Source organism: Myodes glareolus, chromosome 3 (assembly GCF_982192425.1).
Source record: "Myodes glareolus chromosome 3, mMyoGla1.1, whole genome shotgun sequence".
In the NCBI taxonomy this organism is placed as follows: domain Eukaryota; kingdom Metazoa; phylum Chordata; class Mammalia; order Rodentia; family Cricetidae; genus Myodes; species Myodes glareolus.
This window is the reverse complement of record NC_142028.1, coordinates 18,542,142-18,563,352: the sequence shown is the minus strand read 5'-3', so window position 1 is coordinate 18,563,352 and position 21,211 is coordinate 18,542,142. Positions and strand designations below refer to the sequence as shown.

Genomic DNA, 21,211 nt, shown 5'->3' with positions numbered 1-21,211 from the left:
TTAAGATGCAACTAGAGATACTAGTAAGTGATCTTAGTCAGCCTCACAAAGGCAGAGTATCATCTTATCTTGCATTTGTGGGTCTTCAATCTCATATAGATACTTAAACTCATATAGGTACAGGTGTGAAAATATAAGAAACTATGTAGGGTAACAAACGAAATGAACAGGAAGGGAAGGGGGAAAGAAAGGGAAGGTAGCAGGTACGGTGGACTATGCTCAGTTACATTATATACTTGTACAAAAGTGACCTTATGCTACCTGGTGTAATACAAATAAAGCCTTTGGAATATTCAGTCAAGTGATAAACCTTGGTATCCACAGAGACTTTGTCTTGAGGACACTTAGAAAGACCTGGTTTCTGTTTTTCCTTGCTTCTAGGAAGACAGGATGTTCTAGAAGATAATTTCAGGTAGGACCAGATCTTCCAGGGACAATGCATTCTTTCCTACAGATGACTGATTGAGTCCCATACAGACGTATATTAATATTCTTATGATTTTTGTAAATATTGTAAAATCTCTAAATATATACATTACCTACTGTACCCAAATTGCAGATGAGCCACTTTAACTGACAGGCATTGCTTTTGCAGGGATGAAATGCCGGGGTGGGGTTGGGTGGGCACTGAGGTCCTGTTCTGCAAGTCCACAATCTGATGCTGAGTCTTGGTTCTGCAGAGAGGACAGACAACCCCACCCTCCTCTTCCCATTTGTAGGATCCCCCTACCCGTGTCCCCCATCCGTCTATCTTCCTGGGCTCCTAGAGCTTAGGAAAAGAGATTCCGTTTGTTGAAGGTCAAATTCTGTGAGTCACTGCTGTTTCTGCTGTAAGGCCTGTCTACTGAGCGCCAGAGACGCCTTTACAGACGCTCTGCGAACCCGCTGTTAGATGAGAAAAGGTAGCTCCGTGAAGCCCTTTAATTGAGCACAGCACAGGAACAGATGAACGTGCTGCCAGATGTCACACTGATGAGTAACTTAGCTGGAGGGTGTAGACAGAAACACTACTCACCAGTGTGGAGCAAAACACAAACCCAGATTCTTACCAGTCAGATATGATTGGCTTGGGTACGGGAGGATTTAGACCTTCAGACAGGTAAGAGGCTGTGTGCTGCACTCTTACGGGTGGGAGCTCACAGAGGCAAAAGACTCAGTCTTTGACATAAGAGAGCTGAGCTCAGTTCACTAAAAGTAAAGATTGTGATGCATACAGGTCTTAGGATTCCTACTGAGTACTACGGGAGGTCCGGACTGCCTTTCAGGTGGGCTTTAAAGAGTGCTCAACTGGACAGGGTGTGGGGAATCTGCCTTTAATCCCAGCACTTAGGAGGCAGAGGCAGGCAGATCTCTGTGGGTTCAAGGCCAGGCTGGTTAGCATAGCAAGACCTTGTCTCAAAATACAATTTTTAAATAAATAAATAAAAATACTGCTTAGACTGTGGGGAGTAAAGAGAAAGGGGCCATTCTAGATGGAGAAAACTCAGGACAAATACAAGATACGAAACCCCGTGTTCTCTTCTATTTCTAGTAGAGATATAAGGCCAAGAGCTCAAGTCTGTGTGAGTCAATTAAAAAAAATCACGTTTCATAAACTCTTCTGGAAAAAAAAGGTGAATCATGCAAGTAAAAGACCACATAAGCTATGACAGTTTACCCTGGGTATTAACTATATAAGAAAATTCAGTAGGTGGTTGGCAGTTTAAATACAAGTTAAATCTATTTAAATATAATATGTTTTTATTTTTATTTTGAAGATTATAAGAGGGGTTGTTATTAAGAGTTTGGGGTGCTGGAAAGGTACCTCAGAGGTGGCATGCTTAGGTAGCATGCCCAAGGCTAGTTTAAGAAGCTAGAGAATTCATGGTAGAACATTTCACAGGACAGATTCCTGGGTCCTATTTTTATTGACCAGTCCATGATTTATATAACATTGGACTTCTCTCTGTCCATATTTTCCACTGTCATCAGGAAGGGTTTGGGGAGAGAAGTGGGAAGTATCTGTCAATCTCATCCAACTTTTACCCACATGCAGAAGAAGGCTTACGGTGTGCTCCCCCCCCCAACCCCCACCCCCGAGTTTCAAAAGCATCGAGCGCATTGGCCGTGAGTACAGAGCTATAGGCTGATGAGAGTGACGTCATGTGGTCCTGGGGGCTAAGTTCCCAGTGTGCACAGTAGCCCCCAACCCTTTAGCTGCAGCTTCAGTTACATGAAATGGGAAATTCCGGAAAGCAGCTATTTAAGTAGCTCACTGTGAAGTGTCATTGCAGTTGTAATATTTTATTACTGATTGCTTTGTCAGTCTCTTGTATGTAATTTATTAATCAGATGCCATCATAGGCATGCGTAGATGGGAAAAATAATACTGTATGCTGTGTGTATTGACTCAGTCAGAACCATGGTTTCCATGGTTTCCGGTACCCACTGCAGACCTTGGAAAGTGTCCTCTGCGGGGTAAGCATCAGGCTTTGTGTTGGAGCCCTTCTTAGGACTAGATGAGCTCACTAGAAATGACTTTCCAGGTAAACCTGAAGGCAGAGATCAGTCATAACAGCCTCAAGTCAGTTTCCTCATTCTGCCCAGAGATTTTCCAGCAAGGATTGGAAGCCTTGGCCAAATCCAGCCACCACCTGATTTTGTCAATAAGTTTATTGGGGATAGCTCCACTTTTGTTAAATGATTGTCTGTGTCTACTTTCGAGCCATAATCCAAGCATTAATACTCCAAGCATGAATTGCTCCAGAGAGCCTATGGCCACAAAGTCTTAAATATTAACCAATTGACCCTGTGCATAAAAAGTGGGGTGCCCCGTGTTCCCCATCACTATTCCCCATGAGCACTCGGTATGCTAAGAACCTCAAGCATAGCATAGACTGATGGATCACAGACCCCATGTTCCCCATTACTATTCCCATGAACAGTCTGGTATGCTGAGAACCTCAGACATAACATAGGCTGATGAAGCAGTCTTGCTGGCAAGGAAATACTTGCACTTGAGGTGATGAGGCATGTCAGAGGCATGTGAAAAGATCAACAACAAATGATGTAAGAGAGTCGACAAGTTCAGGTCTGCAGGCTATGCTCGAGAACAGTACAGAACAATTGCAGCAACATCATTAATGTAAAAAATACAGCTCAGTAACATATATTCTTTGTACATTTGAATTTATAGTCACACATTTGTTCATTTATTTAAAAATTATCCTGTCTTTTCTATGTGTAAGACATTGTTCTAGATGAAAGACACAAGGCTGTCTTGAACTCCCGATCCTCCTACCTCAACCTCTTGAGGGTTAGAATTGCTGGTGGACACCATCACATTGGACTCAGACAAACCTTTTTAAAAATTTTTAAGTTAGGTCATTTTGATTTTCTCTTCAGTAGATTTTCTTTTTGTTCCTTCCTCGAGCATAATTGGCAGGTATTTATCTGCCAAGGACGACTTCATTGCTAATCTGACATTTGTTTTATAATCCACTGTTGGTTTGTTTGTTTGAGATAGGGTAGCCCATGTTATCCTCAATTCCCAGCTCAGCTTGCTGAGTTTGTAGGCTCAAACCACCACATCCAACATCCTAGTTCATTCTTAGCTCATTCACTACACAAGAGTGGGGACATTGGTCAAAGCCCATGACCAGGATGGCAGAGTCTTTCCTTTCTTGTGTGTACCTCACACCTTGCTGCACTCTCCCAATTTTGTCAAACTTGAATTTCTTTCAGGATGCTGTTGGTCAATGGACTCATTGATCCCACAACTGATAAGACTTAGAATTCCCTTCCGCTTCAGGAGCCCCTCACTCCCAACTCCTCAGTGACAGAGTTGATGACAGTCTTTCAGATCCTCGGATCTTTAGGGGGACTCGAAGAATGCCTACCTTCAAGAATCCATTTTTAACATAAGCAAGAAGGTTCTGACTAGGGGGACATGCTTGTCACGGGTCCAGACAGTGTCCTTTCATGATTTGGCTTACTGACTGAAGGAGCTATTTGCAGAGAAACTCAAGTCAGAAAGCTTCCAGAGGGAAGCAGTGTGGAATATGGGAGAGACCCCTAAAATTGCAGGCCATTTGTGAGGTATAAACCTAGTCAGTAGAAGTTTCCTAATGTATACACCTGTGAAAGCTATCTAAATGAAATTAGATATTTATTTGGCTAGTAAATAAATAGCTATTTGGCTATTTAAAAAATTATGTAGCAATAAATAAAATGACTCCTAATGGCATTCTGCAGTATTCAGATCAGAGCCTTGTTCAGCCATTATCAGAGAAACTTCCTCCTGCAACAGATGGGAACAAATACAGAGACCCACAGCCAGATTATATGCAGAGAGTGAAAGACCTTAGAACACTCACCCCTAAACAGAATGCCTCCATCAAATTCCTCCCCCTTAGAGCTTAGGGAACCCCATGGAAAAGAAGGCAGAAAAAGAGTGGACGGGCCCTAGGGGATGGAGAACTCCAAGAAAACAAAGCCCCCTGAGTCAATAAATCAGTATACAGTGACCTCACAGCCATGGCAGCCTGCACAGATCTGCATCCGGCCCTCTGCGTGTATAATACGGCATCCACCTTAGTGTTTTTATGGGATTCCTGAGTGTGTGCGTGAGTGGGTCCCTGATTTTTGTGCTTTCTCTTGGTCCCTTTCACTTCTGTTTGTTTGTTCGTTCGTTCATTTGTTTTGTCCGATTCCAATGTGTTAGCTTTTGTTTTATTATCATCTCTTAGAAGCTTATTAGTTTTTAATAAGAGAAAGAGGGAGTGGATCTGGATGGGAGGGGAGTTGGGGAGAAGTGGAGGAGTGGAGGGAAGGGAAAGTGTGATCCGGACTTATGTGAGAAAAAAAAAACCTACTTTCAGTAAAAGGGGGGGGGAGAAAAGAAAACTCAGGGACAGTGGTGGGAGGCTTGGCCCCGGAGATCCTGTGGCAGTAGAGGACACACATTGTACTCAACCTCCCACCTGCCTTCTCCATTTCCTTCCCAGAAATTTTGAGTGTGAGCAACTTCAAATGAGACTTTGGCTTTTCCTCCTCTGTAAATGAGCATCAGGAATAGCCTTCAACAAGAATAAACAAAAAGTCATAAATATGAGGGAACAAGTCTTTCCTAAGCTTTACGCATAAGAGGTGAAGGTCTCACATGAGTTCAGAGGACGGAGTTACGGGATATCTCCATCAGCCAAAGGATCCCATAGTTGTGGGATGTCTCCATCAGCCAAAGGATCCCATGGTTGTTTTGCACACACTGAAAGAGCAACCCTGTCCTGCACCATCTCAGGGACTGAGCCTCTGGAACCCTCAGCCCAGAGTCGTCTCTTGGTGTAGGGTCTAGTGTTAGAGAGCCAGGGCATCCCCAGGAAAGTAGGGTGGACCTGTCTGTTACCCATTCCCTGAGGTCCGCAGAATGGAATGCAGCTCTTGGGTACTGGCAAAGAGCTAATACTCTGGGCTTGTCTCCTTTCTTACCTGTAACACTGGGATAGTGCATGTTTCTGAGCACTTTTGGCTGATAGTAAAAGACCAGGGGAGAACATCACACGAGTGGGTTAGCGCCCACAGGTCAGCGTCCCTTCTCCGCTTCACCACAGAGCTGTCACACTGTGGGTCGAAGAGATAGCAGGGGCACCCCGGGTGCAGCCAACACAGGGCTCCATCCTCAGCTAGCACCAGCATTGGCAGGAGGAAGCAGGGTCTGTATCAAGTGAGGCCAACCCACAAAGTGTATCCCTCGGAATCCTCTCCCCGGCTTCCTTCTGGATTTGCCTTGGTGTTCTCTGTCCTCTCCCTTTTGCTTGGTGTCCCTTTTAGAGGAGGTGAACAAGATGATGACAAAGACCTGGTGAGCCCTGGGATGGGGAGCCCGTTCACTCCACCCGGAATGTCCTAAGTGGTCCTGACTTCTCACATTCTGGCTAAGGCTCTGCACTCTGGTTTCAGTGTGAAATCAAAGAGTTCTAAAGAGAGGGAATGTTCAGGGTGCCGTTTAAAAAAAATAGAGCAAGCAACAGCAGAGTGGCTGAGAGGAAATGGTGCGTGGGACTTGGGAAGATTGTAAATTTCCACTTATTTAAGTCTCCGTGTGCCTGTAACCCCACGTCCTCACCTCTCTGCTGTCCCTGGATAGAAATCCAGAGGCTGCAGCACCTAGAGCAAAGCAGAAGTACTTCTGGGCTCCAGCTACAGGCTGTATCTCACTGGGAGGTGAGCTTGAGTCCAGTGTCCCCTTTGCTCCTGCTGCAGAACTAACCAGACACGGGAGGGCCAGCTTGTTTGCAGCCATGTGAAGCCAGGAAGCATCAAGGTGGTTCCCGTTGTCTGTTCCCCACCACACCCTTTCCCAGTGTGCCGCTCTGCACTCACGGTTTCTGATTTCCTGTGCCACAGCAAACCTCAAGCAGTTGTCCCTCCTCAACACACAGCTGGCACAACTGAGTCTGTAGGCTCTACTTCTGGGCCATCGCAGAACAAGCACCAAGGGAGGAAGGGTGCCGTTATGGCAGATGGACCCCTTAATGCCCTGAACCTACGTTCCTGTAAGCCAAACACCCCAACTTCCATACGCTTGATATTTAGGCCAAAGAACACTTTGACGTGGGGACTTGTCCTGTGCATCTTTAGCCAAAAGCACCTTCGTGCACCCAGCCCTAACAACTGCAAGTGTCTCCAGGCATTGCCAGACTCCCCAGGATGGGAAAATCACCCCTCCGCTCAGAACAGTGGCTGTTGCAAGTTAGCTGTCACTTTATTTTATCTTACTGTACCTGCTCGGGTGCTGAACTTTCAGGAAACTTAGCAATTTTGAGATCATCAATTTTTGAAACTTCACCAGAGACTCTCAACTGTGTCCCATGGTAATGCATACTTAAACTCATGGTACTGGTCAGGTTCATAGAGTGTCACTTAGAATTCTATTTGAGCCAGGAAAACAACATAAAATAACTTTCTTAGAAACTTTCTGGTAAGTTAAATTATTCTCCATCGTTACACATTCCCTTTGTCTATAATTTGACCTGCCTACTCAAAATTTTTAAATACAGGTTTTGTCTGACAGGGATTTTATTTTATTTTTTTAGAAGCCATGTTGGTTATGTGTGAATTGCCCATCTTTTTTACAGTCTCTGCTCTGTGAGTTTATACAAAAAATCTAGTAGGAGACAGCCGTGGGAGTAAAACTATTTCCCCCTAACCACAGGAAGGGATTTTTACAATGCTTCTTAGAGGCGCAGAGCCGGTACCTCACCCATCAGGAAACACAACTGTTCCTGCATTTGGAAAGTAGCTTTATCTGAGATAATCCATTCCATAAACTTCCTCTTAAGGAGGGATGATCCAACTGATGGGCATTTCTTTAAAATACTCAAATGTCCTTATATGGAAAAAGGACCCTTGTCTTAGTTTCTTTTCCTTTTGCTCTGAGAAAATACTTGGACAAAAGCAATTTGCAAAGAGAAAGGCTTTATTCTGACTCGCAGTTCAGGTACAGCGAGCTCATTGCGGCAGGGAAGGGAAGGCGGAGGGAGCTCAAAGCAGCTGGTGGGTGGCGTCACAGCTATGATAGAAAGCAGAGAGGTGGTGGTGGAGGATTTTCTTTTGCTTTATCCCACGTTGGAATGCTAAAATGTTGTTTGTTTGTTTTTACTCTTTACTCGTTTGGCTTTTGTGGCGGGGGGGGGGGGGGGAATGCTACCAGGCTCCCAAATAAATCACACATGGAGACTTATTCTTACTGATAAATACCCGGCCTTAGCTTGACTTGTTTCTAGGCAACTTTTCTTTTATATTATCCCATCTACCCTTGGCCTCTGGGCTTTTTCCTTTTCTTTCTTCTGTGTATCTTACTTTCATTCTTACTCCACGACTGGCAATGTGGCTGTGTGGCTAGCATCCTCCACTCCTTATTCAGTCCTCTCCTCCCAGATTTCCTCTCCTATTTATTCTCTCTGTCTGCCAGCCCCACCTATCCTTTCTCCTGCCTCGCTATTGGCCATTCACCTCTTTATTAGACCATCAGGTGTTTTAGACAGGCAAAGTAACACAGTTTCACAGAGTTAAACAAATGCAGCATAAGAGAATGCAATACATCTTTGTATCATTAAAACAGATGTTCCGCAGCACAAACAAATGTAACACATCTTAGGATGATACTCCACGATATAGTGGAATGAAAGCGTTTTGCTGCTGCGCTCTCTTTTTCCAGTTACGTAGTCCAGGAGCCCACCATGGAGTAGCACCACCCACAGTGGGCAGGTCTTCCCATCTTAGATAACTCAGTCAGATAATCCTCTGCTCAGGCCCAGAGGCCCGTCTTCCAGGCGATTCCATAGTCTGTCAAGCTGACATTAACACTCGGCAGCATCTCTTTAAGAGAACCGCACTTAGAATTAATAAATAACTTGTGTTTAAAAAACAATAGACAGCCGGGCAGTGGTGGCGCACGACTTTAATCCCAGCACTTTGGAGGCAGAGGCAGACTGATCTCTGTGAGTTCAGGGCCAATCTGGTCTGCAGAGCGAGTTCTAGGACTCTTAGGACTGTTACATAGAGATACTCTATCTCAAAGAAATAAAAGAAGAAAAATAACATACATGTATGTTCAGTTTTATAGAAGGATGGACTTCTGTTTTTAGAATTCATTGCATTTTATTATTTATCATATTACAGTATTTTTACAATAGATCAAAGTGCATCAGTACAAACGTGGAGTCAGACAAAGCTAAAAAAATCCCAGGTGGTCTCTGATAATCTTATCTAAAAGACCTAGAGAACAAAAGAATATGCCTTTTCCTTAAGAAAGATTGAAAAGAGCAATAACTCAAATAGCTTATGCTTCAGTAGTAAATAAGAGAGAACATGGCTGTGTGGTCAGACAGTTATTTTTATCATCTAGGCATAATTTTTTAAAGAAACAGAAATCAATAGTGTTATAAAAGCCACTTACGCTCTGAGCTTGAAGCAACTGCTCTCTGCCGTAAAATTCCCCTTGCTGCTTCCGTTAGTGGCTGAGTAATTCAGTGTGTCTTGAATGTCAACGTTTTTATTACACAGCTGATGCTGGCTTTGCTGGATTAAATGTCGTTTAGAGTGATCAATTGGAAGCTTGTTTGGGGTTATTTCCAAATTTATGAAAGGGGTAAAAGTTGCACCACACAAATGTCCGTGAGGCTTTCCAGAGAAGTCTGTTGTCTGGCAAGCCCTGCCGTTGCCACTCATTGGACGTATCTGCAGTCACATTCTGGAACCCAGTTTGATGCCTCTGAAGAGACCAGCTTGAACCCCCAGGGCTGGGTAAGCCTTTAGCTGAAGAAGCCATTCGAGGGACGCTGTGTAGTTTTATGGTACCAGGAATGTGCCATGGTAGTAAGAGAGAGAAACTGTGATAGGAAATCCCTGTGCAGGTGGGGGCGGAGGTCAGGAGAGGTCAGGAGAGGTCAGGAGAGGTGTCCTCGCCAACCTTGAACTCTGCAGCAGGCCTGGAGCCCAGAGGACTTCAGTTGCCTTATGTTGGCCTTATTAAGGTGAACACACTAGATCCAGGCTTGGTAATCCTCTTACTGGGTAAGTGAAGGCAGGAGGATTCTGGAATGTACTGGCCAATCAGTCTGTTTGACCAGTGGGCTTCAGGGTCCATCCACGAAAGACCATGTCTCAAAAAATATAGTGGGTAACAACTGAAAATGCAGCGTTGATTTCTGACCTCCATGTGCACACGGACTTGCACTTAGGCACATGCACACATGGTTGCTACCACTCAGGCATGCAGACTGGACTGTGTGTACACCCTTGCTTCCCCTCACAGAATGGCATTTTGGGGGAATGTGCTTGGCTTAGGGAGATGTTTTGCAGTGGAGTGAGACTACAGGAAACTCAAATGTGCCCACCATTTGCCATTCGTGCCACCAAACCTGGACAAGGGAGCCTCAGCTCTGTTCTTGTCTTAGTGTGTTCAGGCTGCTTACAAAATGCCGTCAGATGACTTACAAACAACAGGAATTAGCCTCATAGGGTGCTGCACTCCAGTCACTCAGCACTCGGAGGGTTAAGATAGGAAGGCCACTCCAAGTTTGGGCTGTATACTGAAACTGTCTCCAAAAAAGCAGGAAGTATCGGAGAAGAGTGAGGAAAAGGGCGTAGAAAGGCTTGTGTCACAGATTTCTGGAGGCTGCAGGGCTGAGGGGCCGAGCACAGCTGGTCTGGGGCCTGCTGCTGAACGTGCTTCCTCACCCCTAGATAGCGTCTTCTTGCTGTGCCCTCACAGGTAGATATCTAAGGGATCTTTTAGAGATATTTTTTATAAAGGCACTAATAGGGGCTAGAAAGCTGCTTGGGAATACTTGCTCTTCCTACAAAGACCTCAGGTTCAGTTACCAGCACCCACATGGCAGCTCCAAGTTTAGGGGATCCAGTACCCTCTTTTGGCCTTCATAGGATCCCACATGCATGTAATACACATTTATTCACACAGGTGTATACAGATACACATAAAAATAACATGCACATTCAGGCATGGGTCTTCTGTTACAAGCCATCTGGTCAACCCCCTGGAACCATGCAGTAAGCAGCTGGAACAGGCATCTTCTACTCTTAGCCAGGGGCCCGTCCAACATTAGCAGTACATGGAAGGTACACGTCTGTCTCTACTTTACCTGTTGGGCTAAGCTGGAGAATGAACCAGATAGACCCAGAAAGCCAAGGATCCTCTGGACTGAGCAGAGTGCAGGGCTACACTACATCATCTGATGAATGTTTACTGCCTGACCTCATCATTGGGTATCAGTTCTGCACATGAGAAATGGCTTTCTTGCACCAAGTTCCTTCCCACCATGATTCCATTATGATAAAGCAACTTGAAAGACCGCCAAAGAATGATTTAATGAGACTATCTGTATTTCTTTTTCAAATGCTAGCCACAGTCCCCGCAGCCAACGTCACCAAGCCACAAAGTTTTTAATTTCCCATCGTTTTTTGTTTATTGCTTTTTTTTTAGCCCCTGTCTTCTTCTATCCATTCAGCATCTCCTGCCAACTTCAGGATAATCTTTAAACTCTAATCTTTTAACTTTTTTTCATGCTGTTCTCATTAGAACCTCAAGATTTTCTTTCTGGTCTTGGGAAATGGGTCATTCAGTAAAGTGTTTGCCACATAAGCATGGAGACCTGATAGTGACATCCCGGTACTCACATTAAGAAGTCAGACATGAAAGTGCATATCTGTAAACCCAGCTCTGGGGAGACAGAGACAGGAGGATTCCTGGAGCTTCTCTCAAAAATAAATGAATAAATAAGATAGATAAAGGGGCTGGAGAGGAGCTCAGAGGGGTAAGTGTTTGCTATGCATACAGAAAGACCCTAGTTTCAATCCCTAGCACCATGTAAAAGTCAGACATAGCCATGCATGGCTGTAACCCCAGAACTGGGGGAGAGTGATGGATACTGCTGGATCCTTTAGCTTGCTGGTCAGCTATCCTCATCAAAAGGGTGAGTTTCAGGTTCAGTGAGACCCTGGCTCAAGACAGGAAGGTGAATAATGATGGGGGAGGACACCCGGTGTCTCCTTGCTTCCTAGTGTGAATACATGTGCCACACACTCTGCCTTCCTAGTGTGTGCACGTATGCCACACACTCTGCCTTCCTAATGTGTACACATATGGCCACATGCTCTGCCTTCCTAGTGTGAACACATATGCCACACACCCTGGCTTCCTAATGTGTGCATGTATGGCCACAGACTCTGCCTTCCTAGTGTATACACATACACCACACACACTCACATAGAAAAAGTAATAAGATTGAGAGTGATTGCGGAAGACACTTGTGTCAACCTCTGGCCTGCACAGACACGCACACACACATATACACACACGCGCGCACGAAGACTGTCTTCCATTGTCCGTCTAACCATTTTGTAGCCTGCCGTCAAAGCCTATTTATTCATTTGCAGGTATAGCTTGGTGCCTTATCCTTCAGATGGGCTGGTTCCCCTTCAGGTTTTGTCACTACTTTGAACAAGTCTTTTCTTCCTCCTTGGTCCTCATATAGAGGTGATAACCTCGGTCAGCACCCAGCCTTCCTGGGTCAAAGGTCAATAGGAGCTCGCAGGCTCTCTCTGGACCCGTTTCATCTGTGAAATGTGGAAATAAGACAATCAGTCAAAACCAGGCCCCAGCTGTGGTTACAAACCCTTTTTCTGAATCTTGTGACGGTCTCCACAACAATCCTTGTCAACAGAACTCTCCCTTTTCCTCTGTAGACTGTAGACTGCTTTGGGATTACGTCTATCAGTTGCTCTCCGACAGCCGGTACGAAAACTTCATCCGATGGGAAGACAAGGAATCCAAAATATTCCGGATAGTGGATCCCAACGGACTGGCTCGCCTGTGGGGAAACCATAAGGTAAAAAGGCCAAATATTTGTTTGGAAAGCTGGTGCCAAAATCGCCTTCCTCTGCGAGTTGGAAGATGGCTGTCTTCTCTGCCTCCTGGGTCTGCTCGTGATTATTTCTTTCCTCGCTGGACAAACAATTAGGTAGCTGTGCAGGAAGGAAATGATTAAAGATGCCTTTTTCCATGTGCTACCTCTGTCCAGGGCCCATTAATTCAGCAGAGCTCTGTTCAGTAGACTGACTGTAAGGGTCCCTCCCCCCAGCCACCCTCCTTGACCTGGACCTGCCTCCCCTGTGGTCCTTAGGTACTGGGGAATAGGGAAATAGTGAGAGCTGTATGACTCACGAGGGACCTTTGGGAAGTGAGTGTCACTTCTGTCCCCAGCAGTTGGAAACTCCCTTTTTCACAAAAGTCCATTTCTGCATGGAAAATATGTTCTGATTATAAAACACCCTCTTTGCGAGCAAGAGGTGCAAAAGAGCCTGCCCCCACAGTTTTCCAAAGTAGAAAGAAGAAGTGGAATTCAAAACATGGTCCTGTATAGTAAGGAAGACGGTTCAAATGTGCAGATATGAAAAGGAGATAACTACGGCCAGGCCAGCTGACATAGAAGGAACTCTAGGACCAAACCGGGGCGGGGGGGGGCAGATACTGAGGTGGCACAGCTGGGCCTCAAACCTCCTAAGTAGGCAACCTGAGCCCTTCCCCAGCTTAGGAAGAGCAGCCAAAGGCCATGGGCAAATATGCTGAGGACCCGTAAACAGACCTGTAAGTGTGTGAGTCGCTGGGGGACCTTCTGTGTACTGCCCACCAACAATGACAGACCAGAGCCAAGTGTGAAAACGTCATTGCAACAGAAAAACAGAGAGTTTATGTGATCTAAGACGTGAAGGATGAACCACCTGTCTCCCACCCAAGATAGAAGAAGCTAGGCACCATCTCGGGAGAAGGAAGTGAGGGCGGTTACCGTGGGATGTGCTAGGCTAGTTAGCACTCAAGTAGGGCAGTTGAGTTTAAGAGGGGCCCTTGGCCACAGTGGCTCTGAGGGCAGGCAGCAGACTCGCAGGTGGAGTTCCCAGGCCGATGATATGGAGCAACTCAACAGCCTTTATTTTAATAGCTGCCTGGTGCCTTCTCTGTGCCTCGGTTCATTGTGTCTTTGTGCTTTATTTTTTTTCTCTTTCCCTTCCCCCTTTGAACAAACAGAACAGAACAAACATGACCTATGAGAAAATGTCCAGAGCCCTGCGCCACTACTACAAGCTAAACATTATCAGGAAGGAGCCCGGACAAAGGCTTTTGTTCAGGTAGCGCTTCCTCTTTTTCCTTTCCTTCTTTTGGGAGGATATGATTTTCCGTACATGAGAGGGAGGAGGGAGACAGTTAAGAACTCTGACACCCCTTGCTGAGACCCAAAGCCCTGATTGCAAATACTGTTGATTGGAAACTGATTGCTGGTTTGTTAGGATTTAAGGTTTTAAAAAAAATCATTCTTTTTGCTTAAGTCTGCCCTGTATGAAAGCCAACGCTGAGTGACTCACCTTTAAAATAACATGGTGACCAAATAGCATTATCAGACATTGCAGTCTGGTGGAGTTAGGGAGCTATCAGAATAACTATTGTCAATAGCAAAGTGATGGATTAAGCAAGAACTTCCAGGTCACCAGACCTGGAAGCTGCTTTGTCAAGCTTCAGGTCATGACCCACAGTGAGTCACTGTGTGGGTGTAAATGGTCAGCAATAGCCTTTTTTTTTTAAATGAAATAAAGAATACAACGTGGTGGAGTTGGAAATACCAAATTATAGCTCATCAAATAAGAGTGACCGTTAATTCATAAAGGTTTTGTTTACGTGTATGTATTCATATGTGTGTCCGCGCATGTGGAGGCTGGAGGTCAGCCTCTGATGTCATTTCTCAGGCTCTATCCACCTTGACTCTTGAGATGAGGCCTCACTGGCCTAGGCTGGTTAAGGACCCCTGGGGGATCTCCTGGCAGCTGGGATTACTAAGCGTATGCCACAATGTCCCCTTCTGTGTGGGCGGGGACCGAACTCACGCTTGCATGGCAAGTGCTTTACCAACTGAGCCCCTCAATTTGTATGACTTCCAAATGCGTCACGGTGAGAGAAGTGTGAAAGCCACTGAAGCAGGCTGCCGTCCCCCACCTTTTCAGATTCCCCATAGCTAACGGTTTCTGGCTGTTTCAGTTACCATGGAGATTGTGATTCCCAGCAGTAGAATAAGAGGAAGGGTCTAAAGGGCCACTGAGGATGGCGTAGATGAAACCTTTGGTCACTGAGGGGGCGGGAGGAAGTGAGATGGGTGAGTAGGACCTTAGGTTATAGGTGTTGCCAAGTAGGACAAAAAGAGCGACAGATGGGGTTGGAGATGGGGATTTGGATCGTCGGCGTACAGGTAGTGGAACATCCCTGTGTATGAGCGGTTGTGCTGATGGGAAAGTACTCATTAGGAGAGCAAGTAAGTCAGACATCAGCCCTGAGGTGGAGTGGCAATGTGGGGACAGTAACAGTCGTGATCATCTTCGAAAGAAGCAGAGAAGACTGTTGAAGAAATGTCAGTAAAACGTAATAAATGCAGAAGAATGCTCCCAGCTCAGGTCACCCCAAAGTTTTAGCTCCCTGTTCTTTTATCCTAGACGACTGGATCCCACTACGCTCAACTTTGTCACCTCAGTCATTAGTCTTAAATCTAACTCGATTAAAAACCCTCCTGAAATTTCCAAGATTCTTGTATGAAGTGCCCACTAATACCACGTTAGTACTCCAGACATGGTTTCTGAAGGTGGGCATCGTGGCTGAGGAATTCCGCCCAGAATGCTCTGCTCTCACCAGCTTACCATCACTGTTTAAATAATCTTGAAGCCGGAGCCATCTTTGACTGTCTCTATGTCCATGTCAGTCACTTCTCTACACTGTCTACTGGTCCTGCAGCATGGCCCCTCTCCAATTCTGTGTTGAGCGCCTGAAGCCTGGCAGCTGCATTTCCCAGGGATATGCATTTCCCAGCCTGTCTCAGGTTGAAATCTGTGATAAACGCATTCATAAAATATATGATGGAGAGGAAATGCATTGTGGTTCCTCTGCCAGACATATATATCCCCTTAATTTTTTACATACGCTCTAAGCCCACCTTCAAGACCAACTCAAGTTGACTGTCCTTTATGAGGCCCTATTCAGCTGCCCAACCACACATAGATACCCACCTTACCATGTCCTGGTTTCCCTGTGTCTTTGAGTACACCATAGCATTCATTTTTAGCAGTATGTATGGGGCTGGAAAGATGGCTCAGTTAAGAGTGATTACTGCTTTTGCGAAAGCCCCAGGCTTCGTTCCCAACACCCACACAATGGCTCACAACCACTTATAAACCCAGTGCCAGGGTGTCTGATGCCCTCTTCGGGCCTCTTTTCAGGCTCCTGAATGCACACGGCACACATAAACTCAGACAGGACATAGACATATATAAAAATAAATCTTTAAAACACCTTTAGCAATTGTGAATAGTATCGTTTAATAATATGTGTGGAGGCTGGAGAGATGGCTCAGTAGTTAAGAGCACTGGCTGTTCTTCCAGAGGACCCAGGTTCAATTTCCAGTACCACATGGCAGCTCATAACTGTGATTCCAGTTCCCGGGGATTCAACACCATCACACACACGCATGCAGACAAAACTCTATTTACATCTAAAATTAAAAATAAATAATTATTTAAAAAATAATATATGGAAAGCCTTCCTGGCCACAACTAAACCATAAGCTCCTAGGAGGTAGAGTCTTCAGATTTTATTTAACTCTGTGTATCCATTAGGGAAAGTTTCAGTAAACATTTAATGACCGGCCTGATATGGAATATCAGAAACTTACCATGGCAAAGTTGCCCAAAGTTGCCAGGGCGGTTTTGAAGGCCGAATACAGTGTATTGTAAAGTTGGCCTGGGAGGATCTTGAGCAACTTCAGATGTTGAGGGAGAAGTTTTGGCAAGAAGACGAAAGTGAAAGACAGACAGTAGCCGCTGTGTCATGCACTGCTCGGGGACCTTAGCCATCTGGAGCAGAAAGGAATGTCAGTAGCTGTGGAAGGTCCTCCACTTTCCGGGGAGAGGCTCTGAGCAAGAGAAAAGAAGATGCTGTTAGAGAGGAAGCCAGACTGGACAAAATGATGGCTTGCTGGTATATAGCTCGCTGCAATCAAGTGCAGTGGAGTGTGGTCGGTGTGCTTCAGGATGCTTAGGTCAACTGCGGTATGTGCCTCTGGAAGGAGTCCAGAAGGTTCCAGATCAGAACAATGCTGAAAATTTGCAAAAAGGCATGAGCCATGGTTTCCGTCAGGACTAGCAGACAGGAATGGTGAGTTAACGGAAGCGAACAGTGCACAAACAAGTGTTTCTTGGGGGCAATGGCAGATGGGTCCAAGACTGCATCTCTGCCTTGGGGGAATGAGAAGAAAAGCGTGTTTGAACGTAGTTCACAGGTGCAGGGCAGAGCATGGAAAATGGGAAAAGTGCAGACGCTGTGGAGGCTCAAGAAAGCCTCGTTCCCCACCCCACCCCCAAGGAAAGACGGGACATTTGCAACCAGGCTCCCTCCCTGCACTGTGCATCTTTTGGAACACAGACTCTTTTAATCTTTCATTTCCTGCCCTAAAGGTTCATGAAAACCCCAGATGAAATCATGAGTGGCCGGACAGACCGTCTAGAGCACCTCGAGTCTCAGGAGCTGGATGAGCAAGCATACCAAGAAGACGAATGCTAAGGACCCACCACGGCCTCACCGGCTGGCCAAGAAGAAACCTGCCCACGGGGACCGCTGGAGGCGTGCTGGAGCAGGCGGGCTGGGGATGGCTAAGAAAGAAGAGGCCCAGGACCGGCAGGAACGCTTCTCTTCCAGACTGAGAGGGACCCAGAGCACCTTAGACAAACCACCCAGCAACGGCGGGGCTGGAATTCTGGCGGAGGGCACAAGCCTGAGACTCACATGTCACATTTGTGTCTCCTTTGGACCTCTTGTCCTTAGCGCCTCACCCTCACCCCGCACCTGTTGTTAGTCTCACGGTGTTTCTGTTTTAGTTTTGTTTTTTTTCTTTTTTTTTTTTTTTAGAACATGCAGTTTGACTATTCATCGTTCATACAGGGGAAGACATCACATGTTGTTTTCCTATGGAAATATATCTATTATATATATATTATTTTTTATGCAAATCTCACAAAGTACGGCCAGCTCAGCTGGTCAGGAAAGAGACTTGCAGAAGGGATCAGACTCCTCTTCCTCCTGCCACATGGATCAGGTTTGTCCTGTTGCGGTTGGGTCTTGGATGAGAAAAAGAAAGAGAGAGAGAGAGACTTTCAAAGAATGAAAGAGAAAGTTCTCTCTGTCTCCCTCCTGCCCCCTTCTCTCATTCATCCTGTCCCCCTCCTTCTGCCTTCTCTGCCTGCTGGTCCATGTCACATGCCTTGTAGCAGACCTAGCCTCACTAGCACCTAAGCTAAAGAGTAACCCGGCTGTTCCGTGGCCATCAGCCCACAACCAGACCCCTGGAGCACCCATCTGAAGGAGATCAAACCCCTCACAAATGCTGCTGTATTTCAGAAAGATCAGTGGAGGTCTGGTTATAAGATAGGCCAAAGGCTGGCCCAGTGATGTGGAAGGCCTTGGCAGCTTGGGATTATACTGAAGAGAGCGCCACAAAGTGGGAAAATACAAGAAGCTCACACAGACCTAGTGGTCCAGGATGTAGGCAGAGCTATTCTGCAGTGAGGAACAGGTTGTAGAGGCTGGGAGGAAGCAGAGCTGTCGGTTTCATTCCCAAGACTTCTTGCCCTTGTGGGATTGCTGCCACCCCGACTCCAAGTCCTAGCCTTTTGTTGCGTTTCTTTGCTGGTCTTCACTGAACATAGAACACAGAAGAGAGGACCCTGGAGTGCAGACTCGGCCACAGCCGGTATCTGCACAGCCAGCACAGACGGGAAAGTCCTCATTTCTGCTCCTGTCATTGCTGTATTTCGAGAAGACATATCTGTGGCTTTTTTCACCTCAACATAAGGTCGGTAGTATCTTCTAAGATGAGGGGAATGCTATGCCTTAGGACTTTTGATAGCAGAGATTTTTAGATGACTGTTTAGCTTAAAGGGAGATTTGGGTTTTGTTGTTTTGTTTTGTTGGTTTTTCAAGACAGGGTTTCACTTTGTAGCCCTGGCTGTCCTGGATCTTGCTTTATAGACCAGGCTGGCTTCAAACTCCGAAATCTGTCTGCCTCTGCCTCCTGAGTGCTGGGATTAAAGGTGTGTGCCACCACATCCAGCTTTTTCCCCTTTTGTGACCGTTCAGATGAACTCTTTGAACGGCAATGTTTTTAACCCAGATGATGAGGCCTTATAAACCACCACTTGTCTCTCCTTTGTTCTTCTGCACCCTCAGTGAACATCTTCCTACCCTCGGTGTGTGTATACTCAACCAGAGGCAGTACACAGGTGAAGCTGGCAGAGCGGAACTGCCCTCCAACCATTCCAAGTGAGGCACATAGAGGCTCGGGGTAACGTAGAGACTAGGAGCCCCCAGGCATTTCCCTCTGGGCCTCGCTCACCAGACATCAGCCCACAGACGTGCAGATGGACTGTGGTTCAGATACTGGAACTGAGCTGATCGGGCTGCTTTAGTCTTCCCTGTGACTCCCGAGTCTCTCCCCCATCTGCCTTCCAAGAGGTCAGTGACCTCCTGAGTGAAGGGTTTGGGCTTAGTATTCATTCGTGGGTGGAGACGAGAGCCACACGCTATGTTTCTTGACATAAAGCAGGCGATACTTTTTTTTCCCCTTGGCCTCTAAAATGACCGGTACCTTATCTCAAGTGGAGAGATTAAGCCAAATTCTTATGTTGTATGAACCCCTGGGTTGAGCTAGAGAGAAAGGGCAGGGTTTTTGGTTTTTGTTTTGACTGAGATCCAGTGTATGACCATGAAATGAGAGATTAAGACACCTCATTCTTCCCACTTTGCCCACATGCAGAACCCAGTCTCTCACTGTCCAAAGAATCTTCCAGACTGACTGGGGAAGAAAATTCCCTTGTTCCCTAAGGACCCTGGATTAAAAGCATATGAAAGTATGTAAGGCTTGGGACGACAGCTTCAGCCTCTTATGTTAGAAATGCTCATTGCAGTGCGGTTGTTACTTCCCACCCGGTATTTACAGTAATGATTTACGCTGGTTCTCCTAATGGCAAAAGTCCTCATTGTTTTTTTTTTTGGAAAGAAGACAAGGCCGGTGTTGTCACCAGGCGTACAGTGCTCTCTCGGGCTGCAGACTCAGAGGGTTCAGATTTAGCCAATCACACCCTGGAGGGAATGCCACTATGAGGGCTTTGGGGTTTTTTGTGTGCTTTTTTTTTCCATCTACCATGATCTTCTAGCTCCACATTAAGCTCAAGAGGTGATGGAACCAAACTAAGAGCTCATGTATCAGATGACTAGGTGGCCTTTCTCTGTGGCTTTCATGGGTTGGGTCAGGAAAGGAATTGGCAAGAAAGCATTGCCATGTGGAAAGTAGACATTGTCACTTAGGTCCTGGAATTCTCTGTCCCGTGTCCTTGACCAGGTGGTCTTCAGGTCTCCATCAGAAGAAAGCAGGGGTTGGATGTTGACAGTGACTTCTCTCAGATCTTCTCGATCCAAAGCAACTTGGTGACATCCAAAGTCAGTGTCACTAATGTTCCGTACCCATTTTTGTTTTTTTGTTTTCTTAAGGAGAAGGGGGTCTCATAAGAAAAGAACAAAACAAGCTATAGGCTGCTGGCGGTTTCTCCTTGCCCTCTGACCAAGCATCTTTCACACTAAACCCTTGTCCAGATAGGAATGTCACTTCAGCTGACATTAGATGTCTATGAGAGGACTGAGTGGCCACTCTGCCTCCTCGCACTGTCAGGATCCAACCGTAAGCACATGTTGGCACATCCACTGTGTTGGCAGAAGAGAACCTGAGAGAGGTCGTGTCACTTACCCTGGGAGCAGACAGCGTGACACGAACAGAATTAGGATCGGGCTCCAACCTGAGTGCTTAGAATGCAGCTAGAAATTATACTGGTTTTAAAGCCCCACCTGATCCATCCCCAGCAGAGAAACTAAAGACACAAAGGGTGGTTTTCACTGCCCAGTCATTCGGTGCTAGATTGGAGCTCAGCCTGCTCCTCTTCTGGACAGAAACCTAAATTGAGTGACACATGAAGCCAATGGGGCGGGAGCTCAGAGGACCACCCGGGCTCCTACCCACCCGCGAGGCACAGAGAACCAACCCAGAATTCTATTGGCCCCATCCGCATCAACACTAAACATCAGCGAACGCCCGGCCTCTCACCCTCGCAAGTGAACACTCTTCTAAAGATTTCTCTTTGCGACTGCACCCACCTGCAAGCCAGATGAATCTAGAATGAATTTTTGTTGTTGTTGTTTAGTTTCTAATCTCTTGTTTATGAGGTGTGGGGTTTATAAGGGACTGAATCAAATGAATGTAACAAAAAAGAAGAAAAAACAAACAAAAAAATGCCTTTTCTCAGGGCCAGTGAGTTGCAAATAATTTTTAAAGAAAAGCCTATAATTACATCATCTCAATAAATTTTTTTATAAAAAAAATGAAGTTCCAAGTCTCTGTTTTTAATAATGTGAAATGGAGTCAGACAGGCAAGGTACTGTGATGATGTAAATCCTGTCTACTCAATTATGAAATAAAGTGCAGTCCCGGTTTCTCCTGGCAGGAAGCTGCCATTACCCAGCAGTCTGCAGGAGAGCTTTAGACAAGAGGCCCCAGGAAGGTCACAGCAGGTCACT

General features: G+C 45.9%; 1 protein-coding gene across 1 annotated transcript in view; it reads left to right on the top strand.

Moving 5' to 3' along the window:
* Etv6 (ETS variant transcription factor 6) overlaps positions 1 to 20,973 on the top strand; it is a 236,615-nt gene extending 215,642 nt beyond the window's left edge. The window contains exons 6-8 of the mRNA XM_048432410.3: positions 12,247 to 12,389; positions 13,586 to 13,686; positions 17,047 to 20,973. Coding sequence (XP_048288367.1) covers positions 12,247 to 12,389; positions 13,586 to 13,686; positions 17,047 to 17,152 — 350 coding nt within the window. The 3' untranslated portion in view covers positions 17,153 to 20,973. The remainder of the gene's footprint in view (positions 1 to 12,246; positions 12,390 to 13,585; positions 13,687 to 17,046) is intronic.
* Positions 20,974 to 21,211: the final 238 nt, after the last annotated feature.